General features: G+C 58.7%; 1 protein-coding gene across 2 annotated transcripts; it reads left to right on the forward strand.

Moving 5' to 3' along the window:
* The first annotated feature begins 9,259 nt into the window (after positions 1 to 9,259).
* On the forward strand, positions 9,260 to 16,273 carry CHMP6 (charged multivesicular body protein 6). 2 transcript variants are annotated; one of them, XM_036910529.2, is made up of 8 exons: positions 9,260 to 9,415; positions 11,694 to 11,803; positions 11,896 to 11,983; positions 12,499 to 12,585; positions 13,324 to 13,389; positions 13,533 to 13,613; positions 14,650 to 14,704; positions 15,329 to 16,273. In XM_036910529.2, the coding sequence occupies exons 1-8, from the start codon at positions 9,353 to 9,355 to the stop codon at positions 15,382 to 15,384; spliced, it is 606 nt and encodes a 201-aa protein (XP_036766424.1). In that variant the 5' UTR covers positions 9,260 to 9,352; the 3' UTR covers positions 15,385 to 16,273. The 2 variants fall into 2 exon arrangements, with proteins under 2 accessions (XP_036766424.1, XP_036766423.2); XM_036910528.2 differs by lacking the exon at positions 9,260 to 9,415 and adding an exon at positions 10,327 to 10,973.
* The last annotated feature ends 8,142 nt before the right edge of the window (positions 16,274 to 24,415 follow it).

The following is a 24,415-nucleotide window of genomic DNA, read 5'->3' on the forward strand; positions in this document are numbered from 1 at the left end:
ATATTATTCCTATCGTCATCAATTTTCCTGTCACCAGGACTCGAGTACAAATAAGTGCTCATAAAAATGAAAAATGGACACATGGTGGGAGCGGGCTGTCAGGGAGACGCCAGGGGCCACACCAGGCCAACTTGCCTCCAGGACTGTCCCTGCACCCCCTCTAAGGGGCAGGAGGAAGCCCAACACCCCACAGGGACGGCGTGGGGAGGGGCAGCCACTGCCTTGCAAGGGGGCATCAGACTGGACTGCTGAGAGAGGCCCCGCCCTGGGCAACCCCTGTGCCCATCTGAGGAGCCCCCAGGACTGTGCCCGCCTGGTGCTGCCATGCCCCTCAGGGCCTGGAGGCACCAGGAGTCCTGCAGCAAAGACGTGCTCCTGGTGATGTGGCGCAGCGGCCACGTGCCCCTGCGCCTGTGGGCAGATGCCTTCCATGGCCAGTCCAGCCTCAGCAAGGCCCGTAGAGCGAGTGCAGGCGGGGGGATGAGACAGGGCTGGGGACCACCGGGGCCCTGCTGGGGGTAGGCTGCTTCTCTCGGGGAGTGGACGCAGAGGGGCCCTCATGAGTCCTCGGTCCTGGCAGGTGGCCTCACAAGTGGCTGGGGCTGGTCCGCCCTCTCTCCTTCGCTCCCGCGCCAACTGGTTCCTGGGTGGTGCTTGGAGCATCCCATCCATTTCTGCTCCTCAGCAGCATTGGCCAGAAGAAAGAAGGCCCCTGGGAATCAGTCCCACCCCAGACCTCCTTCCTGGGGTGAAGGTCCCTCTTCGCTCCGCCTTGCAGGACTCGGCCTTTTCCACCCATGGGCATGACCTTCACGACCCAAGATGGGCCAAGGATGTGCCCTGCCCTCCCCACCCGCCTCCCCAGCAAGCCTGCACATCCTGGGAAGGGCCGCCTCTGAGACCCCCGCCTGCCACTCCCCGGGCCCATGGAGGGAGCCGAGGTGGGTGGCATGCCCTCTGGTCCAGTAGAACCATCCAGAACCCTGACCATGCCACATCTTCATGAGGAGAGTTTCTTCCTTCTCTCAAGGTGTCCGGCTCCTGCCAGCCCCGCCCTGTGGTCCAAACCAGCCCCTGGGCGGGTATAGCCACGGCCCTGGACACCTGGAGGCCCAGCCCCTTCCAGGCTGCGGCCAGGAGGGTAGGAGGGTGGGTCAAGCAGTTTCTGCTGCCCCCGGGACAGGGACCCACCTCTTCATTCCTTGGGGGTGGCCACGGCTACAGCCTCCTCTAGACATCCCAAGGCCCCGGCTGGCAGGGCCCCCACGGCCAGCGCTGGGCCTCTGTGAGCAGGGGCTGGCATCGCCAGGATCAGCAGCGTCACAGAGCAGATGCCAGCCTGGCAGCCAGGAGAGCCCTCGGGGCCCCGCATCCTGTCACCGCCAGGCACCAGGTGAGGGGTGGGGCTTGGGAGGCAGAGGGCCGTCTCCCTGGTGCTGCAGGAGCTTCTCCTAGGCTCTCCCTTCACAGTGTTTGCCACATCCGAGCTGGGAGGTAGGGTCACAGGGTGAGATGCAGGGGCTGGGAGGCTTCTCTCCAGAGTCTCAGCCCAAGGGGCCTCCAGCGAGGCTGGCCAGCTGGTCAGCCCAGAAAACAGCAGCCCCAGGCCCCAACAGGGCCCTACAATGTGCAGGTGAGACAAGCAACCGAGAATCCAGGGTCCAGGGGAGGAGTCGGTTCACGGACCCCTGCGCAGGCCCACTGCAAGCAGGACACCTGGGAGGGACACGGATTGAGCACCAGGGTGTGTGGGGCACTGGCCAGGCTGTGCCCCGAGAAGGAGGGACCTAGGGGCTAGGGCAGCCCCCCAGCCCGCACTCTGAGCCCACTCCCCGACTGGCAGGCCCAGACCGGGCACCTCCAGCAACCAGCAGGCTGGGAGGGGACCCCACGCACAGGTTGCAGCCCTGGGGCCCTATGGGGAGTGGTGAGCCCAGCTCCACAGGGGAGGGCAGCAGAGGCCAGCAGTGACACAGCCAGGACACCGGGACCCACGTGGGGTTTTCTTTCTCTTCTGCTATTTACCAGACTTCGTGGACTGGGGAAAAACAAGTAACACACCAACAGCGAACATCAGAAAAGGAAATCTGGCCGATTCTATTCACGACAGCATCAAAAAGAAAAAAATACCCAGCAACAAATTTAAAAAAGGAGGTGAAAGACCTGGACACCCACTGCAAACATAGCTGAAAGTAATCAGAGAAGATCTATAAACAGAGACGGGAAATCATCTTCCAACAAGTGGTGCCGGGACAGCTGGACTCTGACCTACGCCATACATGGAAATGAACTCAAAATGGGTCAACGACCTCAATCTAAGAGCTAGAAACTAAGCAGAAACTATAGAACTCCTAGAAAAAACCACAAGGGAAAACCTTCCTGACCTTGAGCTTGGTAGTGGGGTTGAGATGTGACACCTGAAGTGCATCCGGTAGGAAAAAAGAGAGCAAATTGGACTTCGTAAAAATGAAGTACTTTTGTGCCTCCAAAGACGTTATCCAGAATATGAAAAAGACGACCTACAGAAGAAATTGCCAGAGAAAATACTTGCAAATGACACGGCTGATAGGGGTTTAATATCCAGGACATATAAAGAGCTCCTCAAACACAGCCACCCTAAGACAACCGGATTCAGAAATGGGCAAAGGAACCCAAACAGACGTTTCTTCAAAGATGTTCAAATGGCCAGCAAGCCCATGAAAAGATGCTTGGCGTCAGTCGTCACCAGGGAGGCGCAGACCACAACACAATGCGAGGCCCCTTCACGCCGCCTGGGGTGGCTGGAGCCAAGACGAAGAGCGTGCCAGCCAGGACGCGGTCCTCGCCTGCCCCAGGGGCGTGGAGAGCAGCGCAGCCGCCCCGCCAACGGCCGAGCGCGGAGTGACCCACGATTCCGCTCCTGAGGTACACCCGAGAAGCTGCGTCCACCAGAAATCACACGTGAGCTTTCCCAGCAGCACCGCTCACACAACCCAGAGGTGGAAACAGCCCCAATGCCCGTCAGCGGGCGGTGGGCGAGCAGTGTGGCCTGTCCACACAGCAGAGGGGATCCACCTCAAGGAGGAGGCTCAGAGGCTCCTAGCGGATGGACGTGGAAGCAGTCTGAGTCAAAGAGGCCAGACAGAGGCCGCAGGGCACCCCACTGCCTCTTTACTGCGTGTCCTGCGCTGGTAACTCCAAGAAACAGGCAGGAGACCAGGGCCGGAGGAGGAGGGGAGCAGTCACCTAATGGTGAAGGGCTGCTTTCTGCAGTGCTGAGGCTGTTCTGGAACTGGATGGGGGCAGGGGCTGCACAGCACAGTGAATGCACTGATGCCTCAGGGCTGTTCACGTTGGGATCGCCAGTTGTTTGTGAACTTCCCTCAATTAAAAAATGGCAGAAAGACAAAGTGACCCTGAGGACCATGGCCCAGGCTTAAACTGGGGCTCAGCTTATGGGAAACAGCGTCTCTGAGTCCGTGGGGATGCAGAACTCCACAGGGACAATAAGGCCAGCACTCAGAGGACGCGAAGGGCCCAGAAATTCAGAGGGGACAGCCCACACCGGGCAGCCCCTGCCGCCAGGCACCCCATCACCAGCTCTGGAGGAAGTCGCCTGGCGATCGGGATGGGAGCCCTCCCACCACCAGCCAGCCTGGGCAAGGGTCCTGGCCCACAGGTAAGCATAGAGCGTGGAGTTTGGGGGAAGACTGTCACAACGTATTTGTCCCCATCCCCTGCTGCATGACAGTGCCGCTAAACTCTGCGGGGACAGCGATGGACAGACATACAGCGGCTGGGGATCAGGAATCCAGAGAGACCAGGTGGGTTGGTTCTGGTTTCTGCTATGGGGTTGCTGTCAAACGCTTGGCCAGGATGAAGGCCCCTGTGCCCATGTGACCCAGTGTCAGGAGTGCCCGGCACCATATCTGCTCTCTTCCTGCCCACTCTGACCAGCGCTGGCCCAGGGGGACATGGGATTGCCCGAGGGCCTTCTGGCAGCCCGGCTGCACTCCGCCCAGCTTCTGCGCCCACACACCCGTGGCTCCCCCACCGCAGGCCCCCTCCCTTCCCGGCCTGAGGCCGCTGCACAGCCCGCAGGCCTCTCTGTGGGGAGCAGCACCCTCCGCGGTCACCCACCTGCCCCGGAGGAAAGCTCTACCCTCCCACCTTCCAGGTGAGGGTGGCCCGGCGTGCTGGTACCGCTTGACGGGATGCCTGGTAGGTACGAAAGACGTGCTTGGTGCCTGGGGACGCGGAGCGTCTGAGGACGCGGGGTGCTCGGAGGGTACGGTGCACCCAAGCCGGGTGTTCTGCACGCTGCGCTGGCGGAGCCGCCCACGTGGGCCCAGGGCTGCCCTGGCCCCAGACTGTCCTGCAGCGCCACCGCGTGGCCACCACGGGGCTTGCCCTGCGCGACGGAGGCCGCCGAGCGCGCTACGCGAGCCTACCGGAGGGTGGGCGTCCCTGCGGCCCGCGTCTGTTCTGCTCCCCGGGCCCCAGATGTGTCTCAACCTTGGACCCGTGTGGCCCAGCGCCCCGACTGACCTGGGTCCCTAGAGGGTCACCAGCCGGCCCCGCCTTCCCCAGCTGGTCCTGGGCCCCCGGCTCGCGGTCCCTCCTGGCCCCCTGCACCCGCAGCTCTCCCAGAATGCCTGCTCTGGGGGCTCCTACCAGCCCATGCCCCAGGGTGCCCATCCGCCGTGCCCCTGGCATGTCCCCACAGTGGGCGCCACCAACATCCCTTCTGTGTCTTCAGCACCAGCGTTTCCTGGGCTCGTAAGAGCCCTGGGAATGTGCCTGCGTTCTTTCAGTCTTCCAGATGTTCCTTGACTCATCCAGCATTCTCTGCCGTTTCCGTCACTGCCTCCTTAGTCCGACCCTCAGGACCTGACCAGAACACTGACGTGGCACCCCCTGCCCGTGTGTGAAAGCTGCACATGCCCCCAGGCCAGCCCCCAGCGCGCCCTCCCCAGCTGGGCTGCCTGCTTCTGGGGTGAACCTTGAGGCAGTTCCAGAAGTCATTCCAGGTGACAGATGGGAGAGGGAAAGCCGGGTCGGGTACCAGCAGTGCGGCGCTCCTGGTGGCGTGTGGGCTGCACTGGGAGCCCGTCCGTCGGCTGCTTCCCCAGCTCCCGGACCTCTGCACAGATTGTCTGGACACAGGGTCTTTACAGAGGCCGTCGGGGTAAAGGGGGTCATTAGGGCCCTGATCCAGTATGTCCAGTGTTAGGAAAAGGGGAAGTGTGATGGGGACGTGCGCGCACAGAGGCCACGCGAGGCTGGAGGGCAGCCAGCCTAGAAGCTCCAGCCTAGCCTGTGAGGTAGTGGTTTGCCAACATGTGAGCCGCACAGCCCAGCAGCCGGGCGCAGTCAGCGAGAACGGGCGGGTCGGGGAGGCTGCTTCCCGAACGCCAGGCTCTGGGAGCCCGAGAGCGGCTGCCAGCAGGGCTCCGGGGAACGGCGGGGCGGCTGGCCATGTCCACACGGAGGAGGTGACCTGCTAAAATGATGAGCAAGGGGGAGCCTTCCCACACTGCTGGTGGGACTGTGAACTGGTGCTGCCACTGTGGAAAGCAGTATGGAGGTTACTCAAAAAGTAAGAGTAGAAATACCATTTGACCCAGGAATTCCTCTCCTAGGAATTTACCCTAAGAATGCAGCAGCCCAGTTTGAAAAAGACACATGCACCCCTGTGTTTATCGCAGCACTGTTTACAATAGCCAAGATATGGAAGCAACCTGAGTGTCCATCGTAGATGAATGGATAAAGAAGATGTGGTACATATTCAGCCGTAAGAAGAAAACAGATCCTACCATTTGCAACAACATGGATGGAGCTAGAGGGTGTTATGCTCAGTGAAATAAGCCAGGTGGAGAAAGACAAGTACCAAATGATTTCACTCATCTGTGGAATATAAGAACAAAGCAAAAACTGAAGGAACAAAACAGCAGCAGAATCACAGAACCCAAGAATGGACTAACAGTTACCAAAGGGAAAGGGACTGGGGAGGATGGGTGGGAAGGGAGGGATAAGGGGGGGAAAGGGACATTATGATTAGCAGACATAATGTGGGGAAGGGGGGCATGGGGAAGGCAGTGTAGCACAGAGAGGACAAGTAGTGATTCTATACATCTTACTACACTGATGGACAGTGACTGTAATGGGGTATGTGGGGGGGACTTGATAATGGGGGGAATCCAGTAACCACAGTGTTCCTCGTGTGATTGTATATTAATGATACTGAAATATAAATAAATAAATAAATAAAATGACAAGCCAGGGGCTTGGGATTCGCAGTGCAGGGTAGAGTCAGAAAACACACAGGATGCCGATAAAGGAAAATCTTATTTCCTGCAGCAGGACTGTTGTATCTGCAAATCATACCCCAAGTTTTATCATGCGGTTGTAGGGTTACAACGTAAATTGACTTCTCAGCCCCACCAGGTCAGGGCATCCATCTGTGGGGGGGTTGGCAGGACTGCCCTTGGCCCCCTCGGTAATCCCACTCAGCCTTGCCTGCCAACAGAGGCGACTCACCTCCCATGGAGCCCACATCCGCAGCAGGGACCTGCTAAAGGGAGCCCCATCTCCCCATGACGCCACCCGTGACCCATCCCTGCCCCAGGCCCATAAACAGCGAGAGCCCAGCTGACTCTGGGTGAGCGGAGCTCTGCCACACCCTGTGGCCGACTCAGAGTGGAAGCCGAGCGAGGCGGCCGCTCTGGGTGGCTGGACCCGGCGCTCTGGGCCCCGCTGTTCGGTTTCATCTGACAATCGCCTTAGCAGTTTGCTCCTTAGTGCTGGAGATGGGCGAGGTGCAGCCCCCCTGAGCTGCCAGGAATTTCCTTGGCCTAATACAGAGGGAAGCTCCCAAGGGCTTAGGGAGCTAAGCACACAACGGGAATCCAGGCACAGTCTGCTCCCTGAGGCTCTTGCGCCCTGAAGCAGTCCCTTGGCAGAGTCTAAGGGCCCCTGGGTGAGGACCCCGGGTCCTTGAGAAGCTCTCTGAGGTCTGCAGGCCCGGAGCAATGGTATCAAAAGTGCAGTCAAAGCTGGATCCCCCGATTTCTCCTGCAAGTCCCAGAGGGCAAAGCCCAGAGATGGGGGCCAGGATTGTGAAAAGGGCAGCACACATGAGCAGAACCCCAATGGGCAGAGCTGGAGAGCCTCAGGCATCAGCCAGTGGGTCGCGTGCCCCAGGAGTGGAAGTGATGGTCTCGGAAAGCTTGGGTTGGCCCTTAAGAAAAGCCCCAGATCTGGCAGCAGAGGTCTGACGTGAGGCACCTGACAGAGGCATGCCCGCCCTCCACCCGAGGCTGAGCCACCCTCCTTCAGTGCCCAACCACTGCATGTGTTCCGGTCACCGAGCAAACACCCTCAAGCCTCCAGGCATGAGAGCCACCCTTCACCCAGCTTACAGATCCACAGCTGAGCCGGCGGGAAGGCTTTGCTGCCGAGTGACAGCAGCAGAGTGACAGCAGCGGGGGGGCCCACTGGTGGGGACCAGACCTCGCCTTCCAGGACCATGTGCTCACATGGCTGGCAAGTGGTGCTGACTGGCAATTCCCCTGCACACAGGCCTGTCCAGGGTGCCTCTGACTTGGCAGCTGAGTTCCAAAAGGGAGCCTCTCACCTCTTCTGATGGGGGCTGGGAAGTCCCAGAGCACTGCTGCTGCCTGAGGGAGCCTCGCCTCTGGCCAGCTGCTGGTGGCGAGCCAGACCCTGCAGGCGTTTCCCAGCTGCCAGCTCGCTCAGTGGTGGTTTCATCAGGGCAATGTGGGCACCGCAGGCAAAGCCCAGCAGAGGAAGGGGCTTCCCTTTCTGGCTCCAGCTTGCTTTTGTCGTCTTCAGCGCAGCCGCCGGCCCACCAGCATGCAGGAGATGTTTCAGTGGCATCGCTGCCACTGCAGGCTGCTTCCTGCAGACCTCCTGTCTGTCCCACGCCCCAGCAAGCTTCCCAGGCCCTGGGGGCAGTTCCTGTGGCCTCCGTGGATCCTGTCGTGGGTTTCCTGGCCAACTGGTGGGCTCTCCTGCAGGCCAATTCTCATCACACTTCTGGAACCCACCTTCAACCCAGGCGCAAAGTCCGAGGGCAGCCACACCCTCTTCAGCCAAGTGTGGACCTAACGGGCAGGCAGCTAGGTTACCCTGGTGCACAGAGGACACCCGCAGGGGTCTCTGGCTAATCAACATGTCCAGAATGAAATACACAGTCAGCCGCCCCAGAATAGTGCCTGCCCTGAACAACAGCAGGAGGGCTGGTGGCCCAGAGCCAAGTGAGCCGGCACAGTGGAGGTGACGGCCTGCCCGGCCCCTACTGCCTGCTCAGAGGGCCCACATGTGGTGTCTGTGGCCGCAGGGATGGAAACCACACATGGGCTTCCTTTCACCAAGGCTACCCGGCCACTGTGACTTCTGGTCAACAGCACTGAACCCCCCAAACGGCACCATTCCCTGGGGGATGAGCCAGCCCCCTGACAGCAGCCTGGTGAATCGGGACCCCCATCATAGGGCAGTGACATGTCCCCAGGGGAATAGACACTTGCTCTGGACATGGGTCTGCCTTCCTGCCCACAGCACATCTACAGGCTGGTGTCCCCACAACACTGCTTCTGACCAAGGAAGGGGCAGCCCACAGGGTGGTATTCACCACATACCCACAGCCTGGGAACCACTGCAGACTCGGGGTCAGCTGGGGTGGCCGGCAGGCCGGGAGCTATCCTGTGAGATGCGGCGGACACCACCACCAGAGACCCCCCCACCAGGACGTGCAGGTGGGAGCCGGGGCTATCCTGTAACCCCAGTGCCCCGGGAATGTTTCTTACCCCACAGGAGCCTCGTGCTTCTGCAGGGGCCACGCTGGGCAAATCCGGGCACTGACTGGCAGGCCAGGGGAGCCCAGGAAGGCAGTGGGAAGAAGACGTCATGGTAGCATTTCAGCAGACACTTTTAAGCGCAAAAGGTCGTGCATAACATCACTAAATGCAGTATTTTGCGGTCAGCACTGGAGGGAGCAGAGGGCTGACCGGACCAAGATCTCTGACCTGGGGAGGCTGTCCACCCAGCTAACTTGCAAGGATCCCTCCTAAATAGGAGATTGGAATTTTAGTCTTCATCTGCACATGTGGGGACATTCTGGGAATGCACGTGAAATATGTCGTTGAGAACATAGCAGGCTCCACCGTCAGTGTATTCGTGCCACCGTCGCATAGGCCTTGGGGGCAGTGGATTCGAACCTGCCCTCGCCGCGCGGATCGCGTTCTGCGGCGCCTGGCTCCGTGCGGCCGCCGTAGCGGGGCGGGTCCGAACTATGGCGGCCGCGAGGGCGTGAGGCTGGGGCCGCTGCCGGGGCGGCGGTGGGCCGGGCGCCATGGGCAACTTGTTCGGCCGCAAGAAGCAGAGCCGGGTCACGGAGCAGGACAAGGCCATCCTGGTGAGCAGCGGCGGGACGCGGGCACAGCCGGCCGGAGCCCGGCCACGGGCGGGCCGGCGGCGCTCCGCGAATCCGGCTCGTTCGGCCCCTGCGGGCCGCGGGCTCCCGGCGCGGAGGTGACTCCGGGACTCCGGCCTCGGAGGCGGCCCGTACCCGACGGTGCGCGGCCCCTCCTGGCCCGGCGGCGAGCCCCGGCCTCGCCGCCCCAGCCACGCGCCGCCCGCGAGGCGGCCCGTCTGTACGGCTGCCTCCGGCCGGAGGCCCGGGGACGGGACGGCCGTGCGACGAGGCCGTTCCCAACCCCCAGAGCCGGGGGCTCGGAGTAGTCGAGGCCCTGATCCCCGGAACCCCGTGGCCTGTGAGCGGGCGGGGCCCGGGACGGGCTCCACGCCTGCCCGGGCCCCGGCTGCCCTCCGCAGGCCCGGACCGGCCCCCCGGGCCCGCCGTTGCTGGGGCGAGTTTTTGATGATGTTCCTACCTGTACATTCGAGTGTCTTTTCCGGGGGACCCTGGCAGGAACGTTAGCTTCGGTGGAAGTGCCCTGTGGCACCCTGAGAGATGGCATGTGAGAGTATTCCGTGCGTGTAGGGAGGAAAAGGTGTCTGGGAGGAGGGAGCCCAAAACGAGAGCAGGGTTTACGCCCGCTAAAGCTTTCCTTCCTGCTTTTCTGCAACAAGAACATGTTGGTTCTGTCCTGAGAAACGAATTCAAATGGCAGGTGGTTCTGCGGTTTTTCACTTTGGCTCCTGAGACCACAGGTTATGAAAGGCTCCTACCTGAAGGTCCCCGGATGAGGAACACCAGGCACGCCCGTCGCTAGGGAGCCCGGCCCTGGTTGCGGACCCGCGGGAAGACGGGGCTTAGCTCTCGGGAGGGAGGCCGGCAGGGCCCTACCCGCCCTCAGCCCGGGGCTGACAGCGTCTCTGGCCCCGCGGGAGGCCCCAGGGTGATTCTCTCCTCTCTCTAAGAACTCGGCTTTGGGGTTCTCTTCGGTTAGGTCTTTCTCCCTGCAGAGGATTCACTTTGGTGGGGTCAGAACAGGAATAACATGGTTTAGAACAAATCCTTGCTGGTGTTTTGCTAGGATGAAAAGCTGAGCCAAGAACCCCTAAGCCCCAGTGTGCGGTCCTGTCACCTCCGCCCCCGCAGAGGGCAGCCCAGCCCGACCTGCCTCCTGCTGGCCCCTCTCTATGCTCTGTACCCAGCCGGCCGGGATCATTGCCAGGGAGGGGGCCGCGGCCCGGTGGCAGCCAGAGCTGGGAAGACCCAGCACATGGGCCAGCCCCAGGGTCCCCGGGCCATGGAGCTGGGAGAGTGGGTGCCACCCATTGTCCCAAGGAGAGGACACACAGCTGTCACCAAGGCTAACTCACAGGCCATTTGCTGCGCTGGGGCAGACCCCGCCCAGCGTGCTGTTGGGGAGCCGTGGAACAGGCCCCTCAGACAGCGCCGACCACAGCTGCACCAGGGGGTGGTGCCGTGCTGTGCTGGGTCTTTCGTATGTGCACCCCTTGACTCAGCTCGCACAGTAATTGGCCCTAAAGACAGGATCCTACAGGTGAGGAGGGCCCTGTGCCTGCCCCAGTCCCACTGCATCATCTGAAATTGTGAAATTGGGAAGAAACATGAATGGCTTAAGCAAGGGTAGGCTGAGGCGTGTGAATGGCCTGCACACTTCCTGGGGCAGCACACAAGGCCCGGGGCTCTCGCCACGTGCAGCTGCACCACTTACATGTGCACCTGGTGCCCGCTCGGACACCACAGTAACGACCGGAGCAAGGGACCTAAACACATGAAGAACAGGGCTGAAGCCCATAGAGGCCATGGCTGGGAGGGAAGGCCCCAGACCCGAGCCACTCTGGGGTGACTGTCACCAGCAGCCTGTTGTCCCTGAACCTCGGAGGCAGGGGCTTCAACCCCTGACCCTCCCCCAAGGCACCCACTCCTCACAGACATGGGCAGGCCCGCTCTGGTGGGTGTCGTTGGCATTGCAGGGAATGCGCAGCATCCCTGGGCCCACCGGATGCCATGGCACCCCCAGTTGTGACAGCCAGTTACGCCTCCCCACATTGCTCCACGTGCCCTGGGGTCAGTCTCGTTCGCACTGAGAACTCAGTTTCAAGGGTGTGCGTCCACGGGCAGCAGTCGGCAGCCTGGCTGGCGAGGGGGCCTCTGATGAGCCTGTTGCCTCCAGACGGGCTGGGCTGGTGCCGGCCAGGCTGGCGAGGGGCCCGCACCGCGTTGGCTCGCTGCTGACCCGCAGCCGCCTCTCTCGCAGCACCTGAAGCAGCAGCGGGACAAGCTGAAGCAGTACCAGAGGAGGGTCTCCCAGCAGCTGGAGCGGGAGCGGGAGATCGCCCGGCAGCTCCTGCGGGAGGGCAGGAAGGAGTGAGTGGCCCAGGCAGGCCAGGCGGGGGCCGGGGTGGGCCGGGCCAGCCAGCGGGCGTGCTGCTGCGTCACCACTCGGGTTCCCTCTGCAGACGGGCCAAGCTGCTGCTCAAGAAAAAGCGGTACCGGGAGCAGCTTCTGGACAAGACAGAAAACCAGATCACCAGCCTGGAGGCCATGGTGGGCAGTGTGGGGGGAGGCCGGGCCGCTTAGCAGCGTAGAAGCCCCCCAGAGGGCTGAGAGGAATCGGCTTCCTTCCTTGACCCTCAGCTGCGGGCTGAGGAGTGGGCCACGCCTGACGGTACAGGAGAATCTGACGAGAACCTGCCAGCCTTAGGGGCTGCCAGCCCTCGGCTCTTGCAGGATCGTGGCCGGGGAGCGGGGCTGCTGGGGGGTGAGGGCAGGCAGGGTCTGCTCGGTGCCTGAGGGGTGCCAGCAGTCGTGGCAGGCTCCCAGAGCGTGCCTGGCGTCCGGGCCCGCATCTGCTCCTGCCATCTTGCTGACCAGAGCCGCTCCTGAGCGGTCGGCCGTGCCGAATTCCCTCCCGGCCGCTTGTCAGGTCCCAGTAGTGGTGAGGGCAAGGGGGCAGGGTGGAAGGAGGGAGGGCACAGGACAGCCCGGGGCCCAGAGTGCCGGCCCAGGATCCTGGCGGTGGGTGCGGTGGGCCCTGACCGTGCAGTCTCGGTCCACCCCAGGTCCAGAGTATCGAGTTCACCCAGATTGAAATGAAGGTGATGGAGGGACTGCAGCTGGGAAACGAGTGTCTGAATAAGATGCACCAGGTAGGTGCTCATGGGCCTGGGGCCGCGAGGCCAGTGGGGCAGGAAGGCTTGTTCCTGAGGCCATGCCTGCGTCCAGCCTGTCGCCCAGCAGGTGTTTGTGCTAGACAGGAGCATGGGAAGCTGGTCACTTCTGTGGGAGGGTGACAGTCTAGCAGGACAGACACAGGGACGTTGACCTGAAAGTGGGGTGATGGAAACACACTATAAGTTGGGTCCACGGGTGCTAACGTGATGATGGAGTCTGGTTAGGGTGGGGGAAGATGTGGTGAACTGGTTGGGAGGGCTTCCTGGTGGAAGCGAACACAGCCTATCTCAGGATGCAACGATCACAGGAGCACAGAGGTGGAGGGTGAAAGGGAAGGTGAGCCAAGCACAGGCCCCACTTTGTCACTCCCAGTGAGTGGCCCACGCTGCATCCCTGAGTGTCCATGTGGCAGTATATCTGCCAGTCAAGAAAACCCCTAAAGATCAAGTTGCCTGTCCAGAGGAAGTTTTATACTTTTTATTTATTTTTACCTGAAGCTGCTCAGGTTGTTTTGGGTGCCAGGCAGTGTGGTGACAAGGGCCGGCAGGAGCTGAGGAGTGCAGGGGACGGGCCCTGCCTGGGGCACAGCCATCAGAGAGGTGTCATTCCCGCTTGGCCCGGCTTCGCCTCAGCAGGAACGGGGGCGAGGCCTGCCCGGGTGCCTCTATTTAATCTGCCTCCCTGACGAGGCCCAAATGCTTTTACCTGGTCAGGTGATGTCCCTGGAGGAAGTGGAGCGGATACTGGACGAGACCCAGGAGGCCGTGGAGTACCAGCGGGTAGGTGCCCGTGCCGTCCCCCAGCCAGCGGGTGGCCGCCAGCCGCCCTCGAGGGTCCATGGCACTGTGTCCCCCTCCCCCTCGGGGCCGCCTCTCCCTGCCCAGCCCAGCCGCGCTCTCCACCTCAGCTCTTCCTTCTGCAGCAAATAGACGAGCTGTTGGCAGGAAGCCTCACCCAGGAGGATGAGGACGCCATCCTGCAGGAGCTGAACACAATCGCCCAGGTAACGGGCCCCCCGGCGCTGAGCCCAGCCACACAGGCGGCAGCGGGACCTCCAAGACCGAGCAGTCGCTCAGCCGGACCCCGAGGCCCACCGTTGAGCTCCCAGGCTGCGGCGAGGGCATGGCCGGGGTCTCACCTGGGCACAGGCCTGGTTTGCTGCAGGTCTCCCTGAAGCGATGGTCGTTTCTGCTAAACTGACTGTTTTCCATGCCCACTGGGCTGACATGGCCTGGAAAGGGCTGCGAGCGTGCAGCCCACCCAGGAGCACTGCAGGCAGGCGGGCGGCCTGCGCCTGTGGAATGCCGGCCCTCCCAGCCCCTCGGCTCCAGCCTCCCCGAGCACAGCGTGCGGTTTTTAGATCAGACAGGTGCTCCTTCCCCGTCGTGGCCGCCACCCTCCGTGGTGCACAGGCCTGCACACGTGGTCCTGCTGGGCTGTCACGTCCAGTCCTGTGTCTGCTCCCTGGCCGAGGCTGTCCATCTCTGGGCCACTGCCACATTCCTGCTGGGCCCCCCGGCTGCAGGCTGGGCCAGGAGGAGCGGGCACCGAGCGCTGCTGCCCACCACCCTTCGGCAGCCCCCACGCAGCTGTCTGCTGACCCGCTTCCTCCCGAGGGCCGAGCGCCTGTGTGCGGTCAGGGAAGGGCAGCGGGGAGCTAAGGCACCATGCGTAGTCCAGGAGGCGGCTGCACTCGCTGGGACGGCCAGACCCGCCTCGGCCCTCCCGAGGGGCCGCTGCAGGAGGCCATGGCAGAGGCGCCCCAGGGGCTCCCAGACCTGAATGCCAGAAGGACCTGGGTGCTGCCCTCGCGTGGCCCAGACTCTGAGCCGGGACCTCCAGGGAAACCACGTATAGTGGCCACTGGGCCCCCTAGGTGGCTCGAGTCTCAGAGACACTGGCAGCAGGAGGATGCCCTCGGGGCCTTGCACAGGAAGGCTCTTGTTCGTTTAAAATCCTGCTGAGCGTCCCCCCTCCTCTGGGGAGGCCGAGAGGGCCTCGGGGCTGCGCCTCACTGCCCCCACCCTCCATTTTTACAGGAGCAAGTACAGCTGCCGGAGGTCCCTTCAGAGCCCCTTCCGGAAAAGAAGCCAGGTACCCCCGCGTTGTGTCCTTGGGAAGCAGCGGGTCCTAGCACAGAGCAGGCGCCGCGGCCGTGGGGTCCTGCGCTCCCTGCTCGGCAGAGGCTGGCTCCCACCTCCCCCAGGCAGTGGGCGAGCTTCCGGGCACCAGCTCGGGCAGAGCGCGGGGCCTTGCCCTGGGGGTGGGCCTGGCTTTTGGGGGGGTAAGTGGGAGGGGTGAGTAACCTCGTGAGAGGCGTGCCCACAGTCAGAGCTGGGGAAAGGCCAGCCAGCTCCCACCCAGGACCCGCTGTCCTATAAGCATCCTGGCCCTGGGACGGCTGCCCCCTGGCATCCCCTGACACCTGCCCTCAGAGGTGCCCCACCGCCGCCCGGACCCGTCCCCTGTGATCCCCTCCTGTTCCTTCTGCTCCATCCCCACGTCCACCTCCCTCCTGAGGCCTCTGTCCCGCCTGAGTGTGGGGCCCAGGTGCGCCCCATTTGGCGGCCCCACCTGGCTTTCGGGTGTGACTGGCCTCGGCCCGGCACTGCGCGGGCCCCTCCCCGCACGCAGAGCCTGGGACCAGCTCCTCGCCGCCCCTGCCGTCCTCTGGTGGCTCTTCTGCTCTCAGCAAACCTGTCTTTGTTTCTTCCGCAGACAAAGTCCCCGTCAAGGCCAGGCCCAGACAGGTGGACCCAGTAGCAGCCTCGTAACCCGACCCCCTCGCATGGGACAGGCCAGGGCTCCCCAAGGACCAGCCACAGAGAGCGTTGGTGTGGCCAGCCCTGCCCAGGCTCCCAGGTGGCCTGTGCCAGCCCTGGTGCCTGTGGAACAGCACTGCGCGTGGGGTCTGCTGTCCGGACAACTCAGAGCTTTTCCCGGGCACTGCCATGCTCTCATTTCTGGACCAGAAGGCAGCATTCAGACCCTTGAGCCAAACAGCTTCTGAAGCTGTGTTCCCACAGGGCCTGGCTGCAGCCCTGTGGGCCTGGTGCCAGCCACACTCCCAGCCCAGGCCAGCAGGACTGCGCGGGCCACCTTCAGTGCAGCTTCCTCTCTTCTGTGGCCCGTCAGGCCCAGGGTCCCCTCGCTTCCCTCGTACACTCTGCTCCCATCAGCTGGCAGGGGCTTCAGTTAAAGGGCCCGGCTTGGCCTGGCTTCCTGACGTGCCCAGTTTCCACGTATGTTCAGGGGTGGCAACCTCTGCTGCTGTGTTGGCTTCTGGGAGTGGCAGGCCAGGAGGGGCGCATCCTCCTGGGTTGACGACTACAGGAACCCTGACCACCCCTCGTCACTTGTGGGTCCTGTACAGAGAGGCTCGGCCCTGCCGAGGGGCTTCCGGGACAGCCAGCAGGCCCCGTTCGGCCGTGGGACGCTCTCCAGCTGGGCTTGAGCTGCCAGAGCCCCAGGACCCCCCTGACCTGCCAGCTCTGAGCTGCCAGTGCCAGGCAGAGGCTGCAGAGGATGGGCATGATTTCCGTGGTGCACGGTTCCTTCTGGTCTGAGACAGTCTCGCTGGGACCTTACTCCCAGCAGGAGGACAGGGGGCCCTCCTGGCCTCCAGGCTGTCAGCTATATATTAAAGTCGACGCCACTCCTCTGCCTCATGGGTCTGTGGGGGCGCCAGGGCAGGTCTGCTGTGGCTGCTCCCCTCTGGCATCCCTGGGACACGCCCCTTAGCCCTCATGGGCACCCACTCAAGGGCGCCTGCGCGGGCAGACCCTGGGCTGGGGACACAGGAGCACTGGAGGCCTCACCCTGCCTGGGTGGGCAGTCGGGCTGGGGCTCCAGCACTGAGTGGGCCCTGGGCCCTGGCGGCCACCTCCAAGCATCAGCCTCCAACAGGACATGGTGGCACACGGCCCCAGCCCCTTAGAGGGGATGCCAGCAGCCGTCCCTGTTCACCTGGCTTTGTGTGACTCCTGTGGCTGGTGGCTGGCCTCAGACCCCTCATGGAGAGGGAGGTGTGTAGTTTGGTGTCTCTGGGATGGGGCTGGTTTACAGTCCTGGTGCCCCGGTGGAAGCCAGATGGTGGAGTAAGAGAGGCGGGGCGTCCCACCTAAGGGGGGCTCCACACCCTCTGCCTGGAGGGCGCAGTGGGCTGAGGGTGGGGGTGGGATGCAGCCCAGGTGCTGGATGGGTGGCTGAGGGCAAGCTGGGCTTGCAGGCCTCATGCTGTGTGTGAGCACCCTCACCGGCTGCAGTGCAGTCCTCAGCCAGGAGGGGGTGCTCTGCCAGGATTTCAGGGGTTCTGCAGGAAACTGGCAGTGCCAGCGCCAGTCAGCCTGCTGGGCCTAGCCCACCTGGTGTCACTTGCTTTGGTAACATGCCGCCATCTGTCCCCAGGACATGAGGTGGCCCCAAGGGCAGTTTGATCAACTAGGAGGAACAGGATGCCTCTCCTGTCAACCCTGTCCCTCTGCCCCTGGGTCCCTGGCCGGGGAAGGGTGTGGAGGGCCTCCCCCACAACCCCCCCCCCCCCGACAGCCTCCCTGGGGGGTGCACACCCGGCCGCAGCCTCTCCAGCCCCCACCAGCGTGGGACTCCTTTCTCTGTCGCTCCAGAACTGGGAGTTGGGAGCCGTCTGTGCGGCCTGCCCTTGGAGGTCCACCAACTGACAGTATCATGGCTGGGGCTGCGTGGCAGGTGCCACCCAGCCTGGTGAGCGCTTGGGGACCCTGAACCCTGGAACGGGGACACGGAGACCATCCGTGGGGAGCACAGGCTTCCTGGCCCTCCACTGGGGCACGGGGCTGGGGCCCCTGGTCCTCACTGTCCAGGAAGTCAGGTCACACCAGTCCGCATGTTCCTCCCATGGGCCTGGGGAGTCTCTGCCCTGGAAGCCAGCGTGACCTTGAGCTGACAGCCGGACTCTCGCAGTGGAGGTCGCCTGGCTCACGGGCCCCAGGGGAGAGCGAGGGTGTGTGTGTGTGTGTGTGTGTGTGCGCGCGGGGGTGGGGGTGAGTGTGAGTGTGTGTGTGAGTGTGTGTGTGCTCCTCCTGGCCCCAGGGGAGAGCGAGGGTGTGTGTGTGTGTGTGTGTGTGCGCGCGCGGGGGTGGGGGTGAGTGTGAGTGTGTGTGTGAGTGTGTGTGTGCTCCTCCTGGCCCCAGGGGAGAGCGAGGGTGTGTGTGTGTGTGCGTGTGTGCGCGTGTGTGCGGGGGTGAGTGTGAGTGTGTGTGTGCTCCTGGCCCCAGGGGAGAGCGAGGGTGTGTGTGTGTGTGTGTGTGTGCGCGGGGGTGGGGGTGAGTGTGAGTGTGTGTGTGCTCCTCCTGGCCCCAGGGGAGAGCGAGGGTGTGTGTGTGTGTGTGTGTGTGTGCGGGGGGGGGGGGGTGAGTGTGAGTGTGTGTGTGAGTGTGTGTGTGCTCCTCCTGGCCCCAGGGGAGAGCGAGGGTGTGTGTGTGTGTGTGTGCGCGCGGGGGTGGGGGTGAGTGTGAGTGTGTGTGTGAGTGTGTGTGTGCTCCTCCTGGCCCCAGGGGAGAGCGAGGGTGTGTGTGTGTGTGTGTGTGTGCGCGGGGGGGGGGGTGAGTGTGTGTGTGAGTGTGTGTGTGCTCCTCCTGGCCCCAGGGGAGAGCGAGGGTGTGTGTGTGTGTGTGTGTGTGCGCGGGGGGGGGGGGTGAGTGTGAGTGTGTGTGTGAGTGTGTGTGTGCTCCTCCTGGCCCCAGGGGAGAGCGAGGGTGTGTGTGTGTGTGTGTGCGCGCGGGGGTGGGGGTGAGTGTGAGTGTGTGTGTGAGTGTGTGTGTGCTCCTCCTGGCCCCAGGGGAGAGCGAGGGGGTGTGTGTGTGTGTGTGTGTGCGCGGGGGGGGTGGTGAGTGTGTGTGTGAGTGTGTGTGTGCTCCTCCTGGCCCCAGGGGAGAGCGAGGGTGTGTGTGTGTGTGTGTGCGCGCGGGGGTGGGGGTGAGTGTGAGTGTGTGTGTGAGTGTGTGTGTGCTCCTCCTGGCCCCAGGGGAGAGCGAGGGTGTGTGTGTGTGTGTGTGCGCGCGGGGGTGGGGGTGAGTGTGAGTGTGTGTGTGAGTGTGTGTGTGTGTGTGCTCCTCCTGGCCCCAGGGGAGAGCGAGGGTGTGTGTGTGTGAGTGTGTGTGTGTGTGCTCCTCCTGGCCCCAGGGGAGAGCGAGGGTGTGTGTGTGTGTGTGTGTGTGCGCGCGCGCGGGGGTGGGGGTGAGCCCCTCCCGCCAGGATGAATCCTGGTCCTACAACAGCCACCCAACCCTGACCCGACTTCCTTCCAGTCCTGGGGCCGTGAGGACTTGTCACCACCACGAAGAGCCGACGGCAAACACTGGTGGGCGCGGAGCTGGCGTCCCGCCCGAGATCGGTGAGCGCAGGGGCAGCTGGAGCAGCCAGAAGCCGTGCAGGGTGCGTGGGAGGCGTGAACGGGGAGCCACGGGGCCGCCTGACCAGAGGGCCTTCCTGGGAAGCTGGCCTAGACAGGCCAGGCCGGGGGCCATGGGGGACAGGACCAGCCACCGGGACTCATCTGGCTGGGGGCACGTTTGTCCCGGGCATGGGCAGTGGGGAGGTGGGGAGTCGGGGCTCAGGGAATGGGGGTGCAGCACCACCTGGGATGGGGGGGTTGCCCTGCTCCTTGCGCCAGGCCTTGGGGTGGTAGTGGGGGGGAGCAATGTCCTGGAGCCCAGCCCACCCTGGGAAGGCATCTGCCCCCACCGCCACACCATGGGGGCTTCCGGCGAGTCCCCCCACCCTCAGGGAGAATGTGGGGACATCGCCACGACAGCGGAGCTTCCCGTTGTGCCATCTGCCTTTCCCGAAAGAGGCCAGGGGCCGGGTCCCTGGCTGTGCCCCAAGGAGGCAGGGGGAACCCATCCTCTGCACGGGTGTGGGGGCAGCTGGCTGGCAGGTGGGGCCAGGCCTGGCCTGGGGGAGCCTTGCTGTGGGCCCAGGCAGCCTGGGGCCTCCCTGGTGGACACCTGCACCCTCGGCCAAGGACAGCGACTGTGGCATGTCTCCCGCCCTTTCACTGACCCTCAGCACCCTTCCAGCCCTGGGTTTGGGATCTCAGTGAGCAAATGGGAATACTGTAGACCTTCCTTCCTTGTGATCTGGGTGCCCTCCCTGCCAACGAGCTCTCCTCAATGACCCCACCTCGTCTGTGGTGCCTGCCCCCACTGAGGACCACATCTGATGCTGGGGACCGTGGTGCCCTCCAAGGCACCTCTCTCTACCTGTGATCTTGTTTGCCCCTGAGGAGCCAGGAAACTTGGAAGGAATGTTCTTTTCTACCTACAGCTGAAGGAGTGGGCCGGCCCTGGGGAGGCAGTTAAAGGGCACGATCTCTGGTCTGGCTTTGGGTGAATGAGGCTGGCTTAGGAGGCAGACACTCTGAAGTGAACTCGAGGGCGAGAGAGCACAGAGGAAGAGCAAGCCGGGAAGCCGTGGGCACAGGCCCCCAATGGTGTCTGCACCCCCTGAGCAGGGGCGTCTGCACCCCCTGAGGAGGGCTGGCTTCCCTTCGTGCTTTGAAAAGCTTTACTGAGGTAGAATTCCTAACCCTGTACAGTACAATTCACCCTGATATAAAGTGTACATTCATCAATTTACACAGTTGTACAACCATCACACAGACCTTTTTATGGCTGAGTAATATTCCATTGTAGAGAAAAATAACACATTTTATGTGTCTTATCACCTGATGGACATTTGAGTTGTGCCCACTTTTCAGCTATTATACATAATGCTCCTGCGAACATGCCTATGCAAGCTTTGCGTACACATCGTTTCTCCTGGGTGCACACCTAGGAGTGGGAGCACGGGTCACATGGTGACCCCACGCTTAGTCACTTGAGAAATTGCCAGACTGTTTTCCACAGTAGCTGCACCATTTACATTCCCCCCAGCAGTGTGTGAGGTCCTCATCCTGGTCAATACTAGCCATTCTCTAGCTTGATTCCAGCCACCTTGGTAGAAGAGAAGTGGGATCTCATGGTAGTTTTGTTTGCACTTTATCCTAATGATGTTGAGCATTCTTTCTTGTGCCTGTTGGCCATTTATATGTATCTTTTGAGAAAATATTTTGATCTTTTGCCTATTTTTTAACTAGGTTATTTGTCTTACTGAATTTTAAGAGTTCTTTATATATTCTAGATACTAGACCCTTATCAGACATAAAATTTGCAAAAATTTCCCCCCATTCTGTGGCTTGTTTTCACTTTTTGATAGTATCCTTTGATACACAAGCATTTTTAATCATGATGGTCCAGTTTATCCATTTTTTTCTTCTGTTACTTGGGCTTTTGGTGTCATGTCTGAGAAACCAGAACCTAATCCAGGGTTATAAAGATTTATTTCTATGTTTTCTATTAAGGGTTTTATAGTTTTAGTTCTTTTATTTAGGACTTTGATCCATTTCAGTTAATTTTTGTGTTATGGTTAGATTGGTGATCCAACTTCATCTTTTGCATATGGATATCCAGTTGTCCCAGTATCATTTGTTAAAAAGACAGTTATTTCCCCATTGAATCCTTAGCCTCTCTGTCAAAAATCAATTAGCCATAAATATGAGAATTTATTTCTGGACTCTCAGTTCTATCCCATTTGTCTGTACGTCTATCCTTATATTCTCACAGTAGCTTTGTAGTAAGTTTTTAACTCAGCAAATCTAAATCCTTTAACTTTGTTCATCTTTTTCGAGATTGTTTTGGCTATTCTCAGTCCCTTGAATTTCTATAGGAATTTTAGGTTCAGCTAGTTAGTTTCTGAAAAGAAACCAGATGAAATTTTGATAGGGATTATACTGGATCTGTTGGTCAATTTAGAGAATAATGCCATCTTAGCAATATTAGGCCTAAAGACCTAGGAACACAGGTGTGTTTTCATGTGTTTAATTTCTTTCAACAAAGCTTTGTGGCTTTCAGAGCGTAAGCTTTATATTTCTTTTGATGCTTTTGTAAATGAAAGGGTTTTTTTTATTTCAATTTCAGATTATTCATTGCAAGTGTATAGAAATACAATTACTTTTTGTATATTGAGCTTGTATCCTGCAACCTGGCTCTCGTAGGTTTTTAGTGGAATCCTTAAGATTTTCTATATACAAGGCAATACCGTGTACAATAGAGAAGATTTTACTTCCTCCTAACCTGGATGCTTTTCATTCATTTCCTTGCCTAATTGCCCTAAAACGTCTAGTACAATTTTGAGTAGAAGTGGATATCTTCCCCTTAAATGTCTAGATGTTTCTACTCCACTTCCACCCCAAAAATTTTACCAACAGGAAAAAGAAAGTCCATATGAAGAGTTTTTCCTGCAAAACGAAACCCATTTCTTTTTCGTTTCCTGTTCAGTCCACAGCAGCACAGAGAGACTTTGAAACTGAATTTGACCGACAGCACTGGCCACAGAAGGCAAGCGGACCTGGTGATCTGAACTAGCCAGTTGATAAGCTGCTACAACAGAAAAATCCACGTTCTCCTGAGGATTATAACAGAGTCTACATAACAATGTCTAATTTACAATCACAAATTACTCAATATACAAGGAATCGTGAAAATTGTGACCAGTTTCCAGGGCAAAAGACAACAGATGCCAACTCTGAAATGACCCAGGACATGGATGGAATTATCAGACAAAACTTAAAGGCAGTTATTGTGACCATGTCACATAAGGGAAGTCAAACACACCTGAAACAAATGGGAAGATAGAGGTCAGCTGAGGAGTAGAAACTATTAAAAGAACAAAATGGAAATTTCTGAACTGAAAAATATAATACCAGAAACCTCAAAAAAATCACTCAACAAACCCAATAGCAGAACAGAGGTGACCGAAGAAAGGTGCGGTGAACTTGAAGCTAGTCCTGACCAGCCTGGCTAGTTCAGGCGGCAGGTTCCCCTTGCCTTCTGTGGCCGGTGCTTCTCGTCAAATTAACTAAAGACGGATCGACAGAAATTATCCCATCTGGAGACGAGAGAAACAATGGGGGACAATCCCGAGCCCCAGGGACCTGTAGCGCCATATCAGGTGACTAATATATGTGTCATTAAAATCCCAGAAGAGAGCACAGGAGAAATTTTTGAAGAAATAATGGCTAAAAGTTTCCTCATTTGGTGAAAGACATTAGTTTACAGATTCAAGGAGCTCAGCAATCCCTAACCAAGAGAACTCCAAAGAAAATCATGCCTAGAGACATCATAAATAAACGCCTAAATACTAAAGGCAAAGAAAAAATCTTGAAAGATGCTCAGTTAAAATGAAATATGTACAGAGAACAACGATCTGTATGACTACAGATTTCTAATCAGAAACCACAGTGGCTAGAAAAGAGCAGAACAGTATCTTTAACATAGCAGAAGAAAAGAACTGTGAACCCAGAGTTCAATATCTAGCAAAGAAATGCTTCAGGAATGAAAGAAAAATAGACATTCTCAGATGAAGGAACACTAATAGAATTCATTCTGTAGACCTGTTGTAAAAGAAAATATTAAAAGATACTATTCAGGCTGCAGGGAAATTATACCAAATGGAAATTTGTATCTTCAGGAATGAAGGAAGAACCAACATGGTAAATATACCAGTCAATAAATAATATTTCCTTTTAAATTTCTTAAAAGTATGTATGATTTTTTTTTTTTACACCTTGGTGGGATATCAGCAGCTGGATTTGTGCATATCAGGACAGAAGGGCAATAATTTAATATGGCTTACATGATTTGAACATGCATTTTTCACTGGTGGAGACTCAAGTGTGCTCTCCCAGGCAGTTTTTGGCAATGCTTTATTTATTTATTTATTTATTTGTAGAGAATTCTTTTTTATTGAAGGGTAGTTGACACACAGTATTACATTAGTTTCAGGTGTACAACATAGTGATTCAACATTTATATACATGACAATTCTAGGTACCAGCTATCACCACACCAAGCTGTTAACAATATCTTGACTATATTCCTTATGCTATACATTACTTCCCGGTTACTTATTTATTTTACAATTGGAAGTGTGTACTTTTTTGTGTGTGTGTGAGGGCATCTCTCATATTTATTGATCAAATGGTTGTTAACAACAATAAAATTCTGTATAGGGGAGTCAATGCTCAATGCACAATCATTAATCCACCCCAAGCCTAATTTTCGTCAGTCTCCAATCTTCTGAGGCATAACAAACAAGTTCTTACATGGAGAACAAATTCTTACATAATGAATAAGTTGCATAGTGAACAGTACAAGGGCAGTCATCACAGAAACATTCGGTTTTGCTCATGCATTATGAACTATAAACAGTTCAAATATGAATACTCATTTGATTTTTATACTTGATTTATATGTGGATACCACATTTCTCTCTTTATTATTATTATTTTTAATAAAATGCTGAAGTGGTAGGTAGATACAAGATAAAGGTAGAAAACATAGTTTAGTGTTGTAAGGGAGCAAATGTAGATGATCAGGTGTGTGCCTGTAGACTATGTGTTAATCCAAGCTAGACCAGGGCAATAAAACATCCACGTATGCAGAAGATTTCTCTCAGAACAGGGGGGGTGAGGTTCTAAGCCTCACCTCTGTTGATCCCCAATTTCTCACCTGATGGCCCCCCTGCGACTGTGCCTGTCTTAGGTTGTTCCTCCCTTGAGGAATCTTACCCGTCTCTGGCTAACCAGTCATCTTCCGGGGCCATACAGGGAAATGTAAAGTTGGTAAGTGAGAGAGAAGCAATATTGTTTGAAAAGGTTAGCTTTTTATTTCTTTGCATATTTGTGCCCTGTAGCTTCTATGCCCAGCATTTGTCTTGAGGTATCTT

This window comes from Manis pentadactyla, chromosome 4, assembly GCF_030020395.1.
Source record: "Manis pentadactyla isolate mManPen7 chromosome 4, mManPen7.hap1, whole genome shotgun sequence".
Classification (NCBI taxonomy): domain Eukaryota; kingdom Metazoa; phylum Chordata; class Mammalia; order Pholidota; family Manidae; genus Manis; species Manis pentadactyla.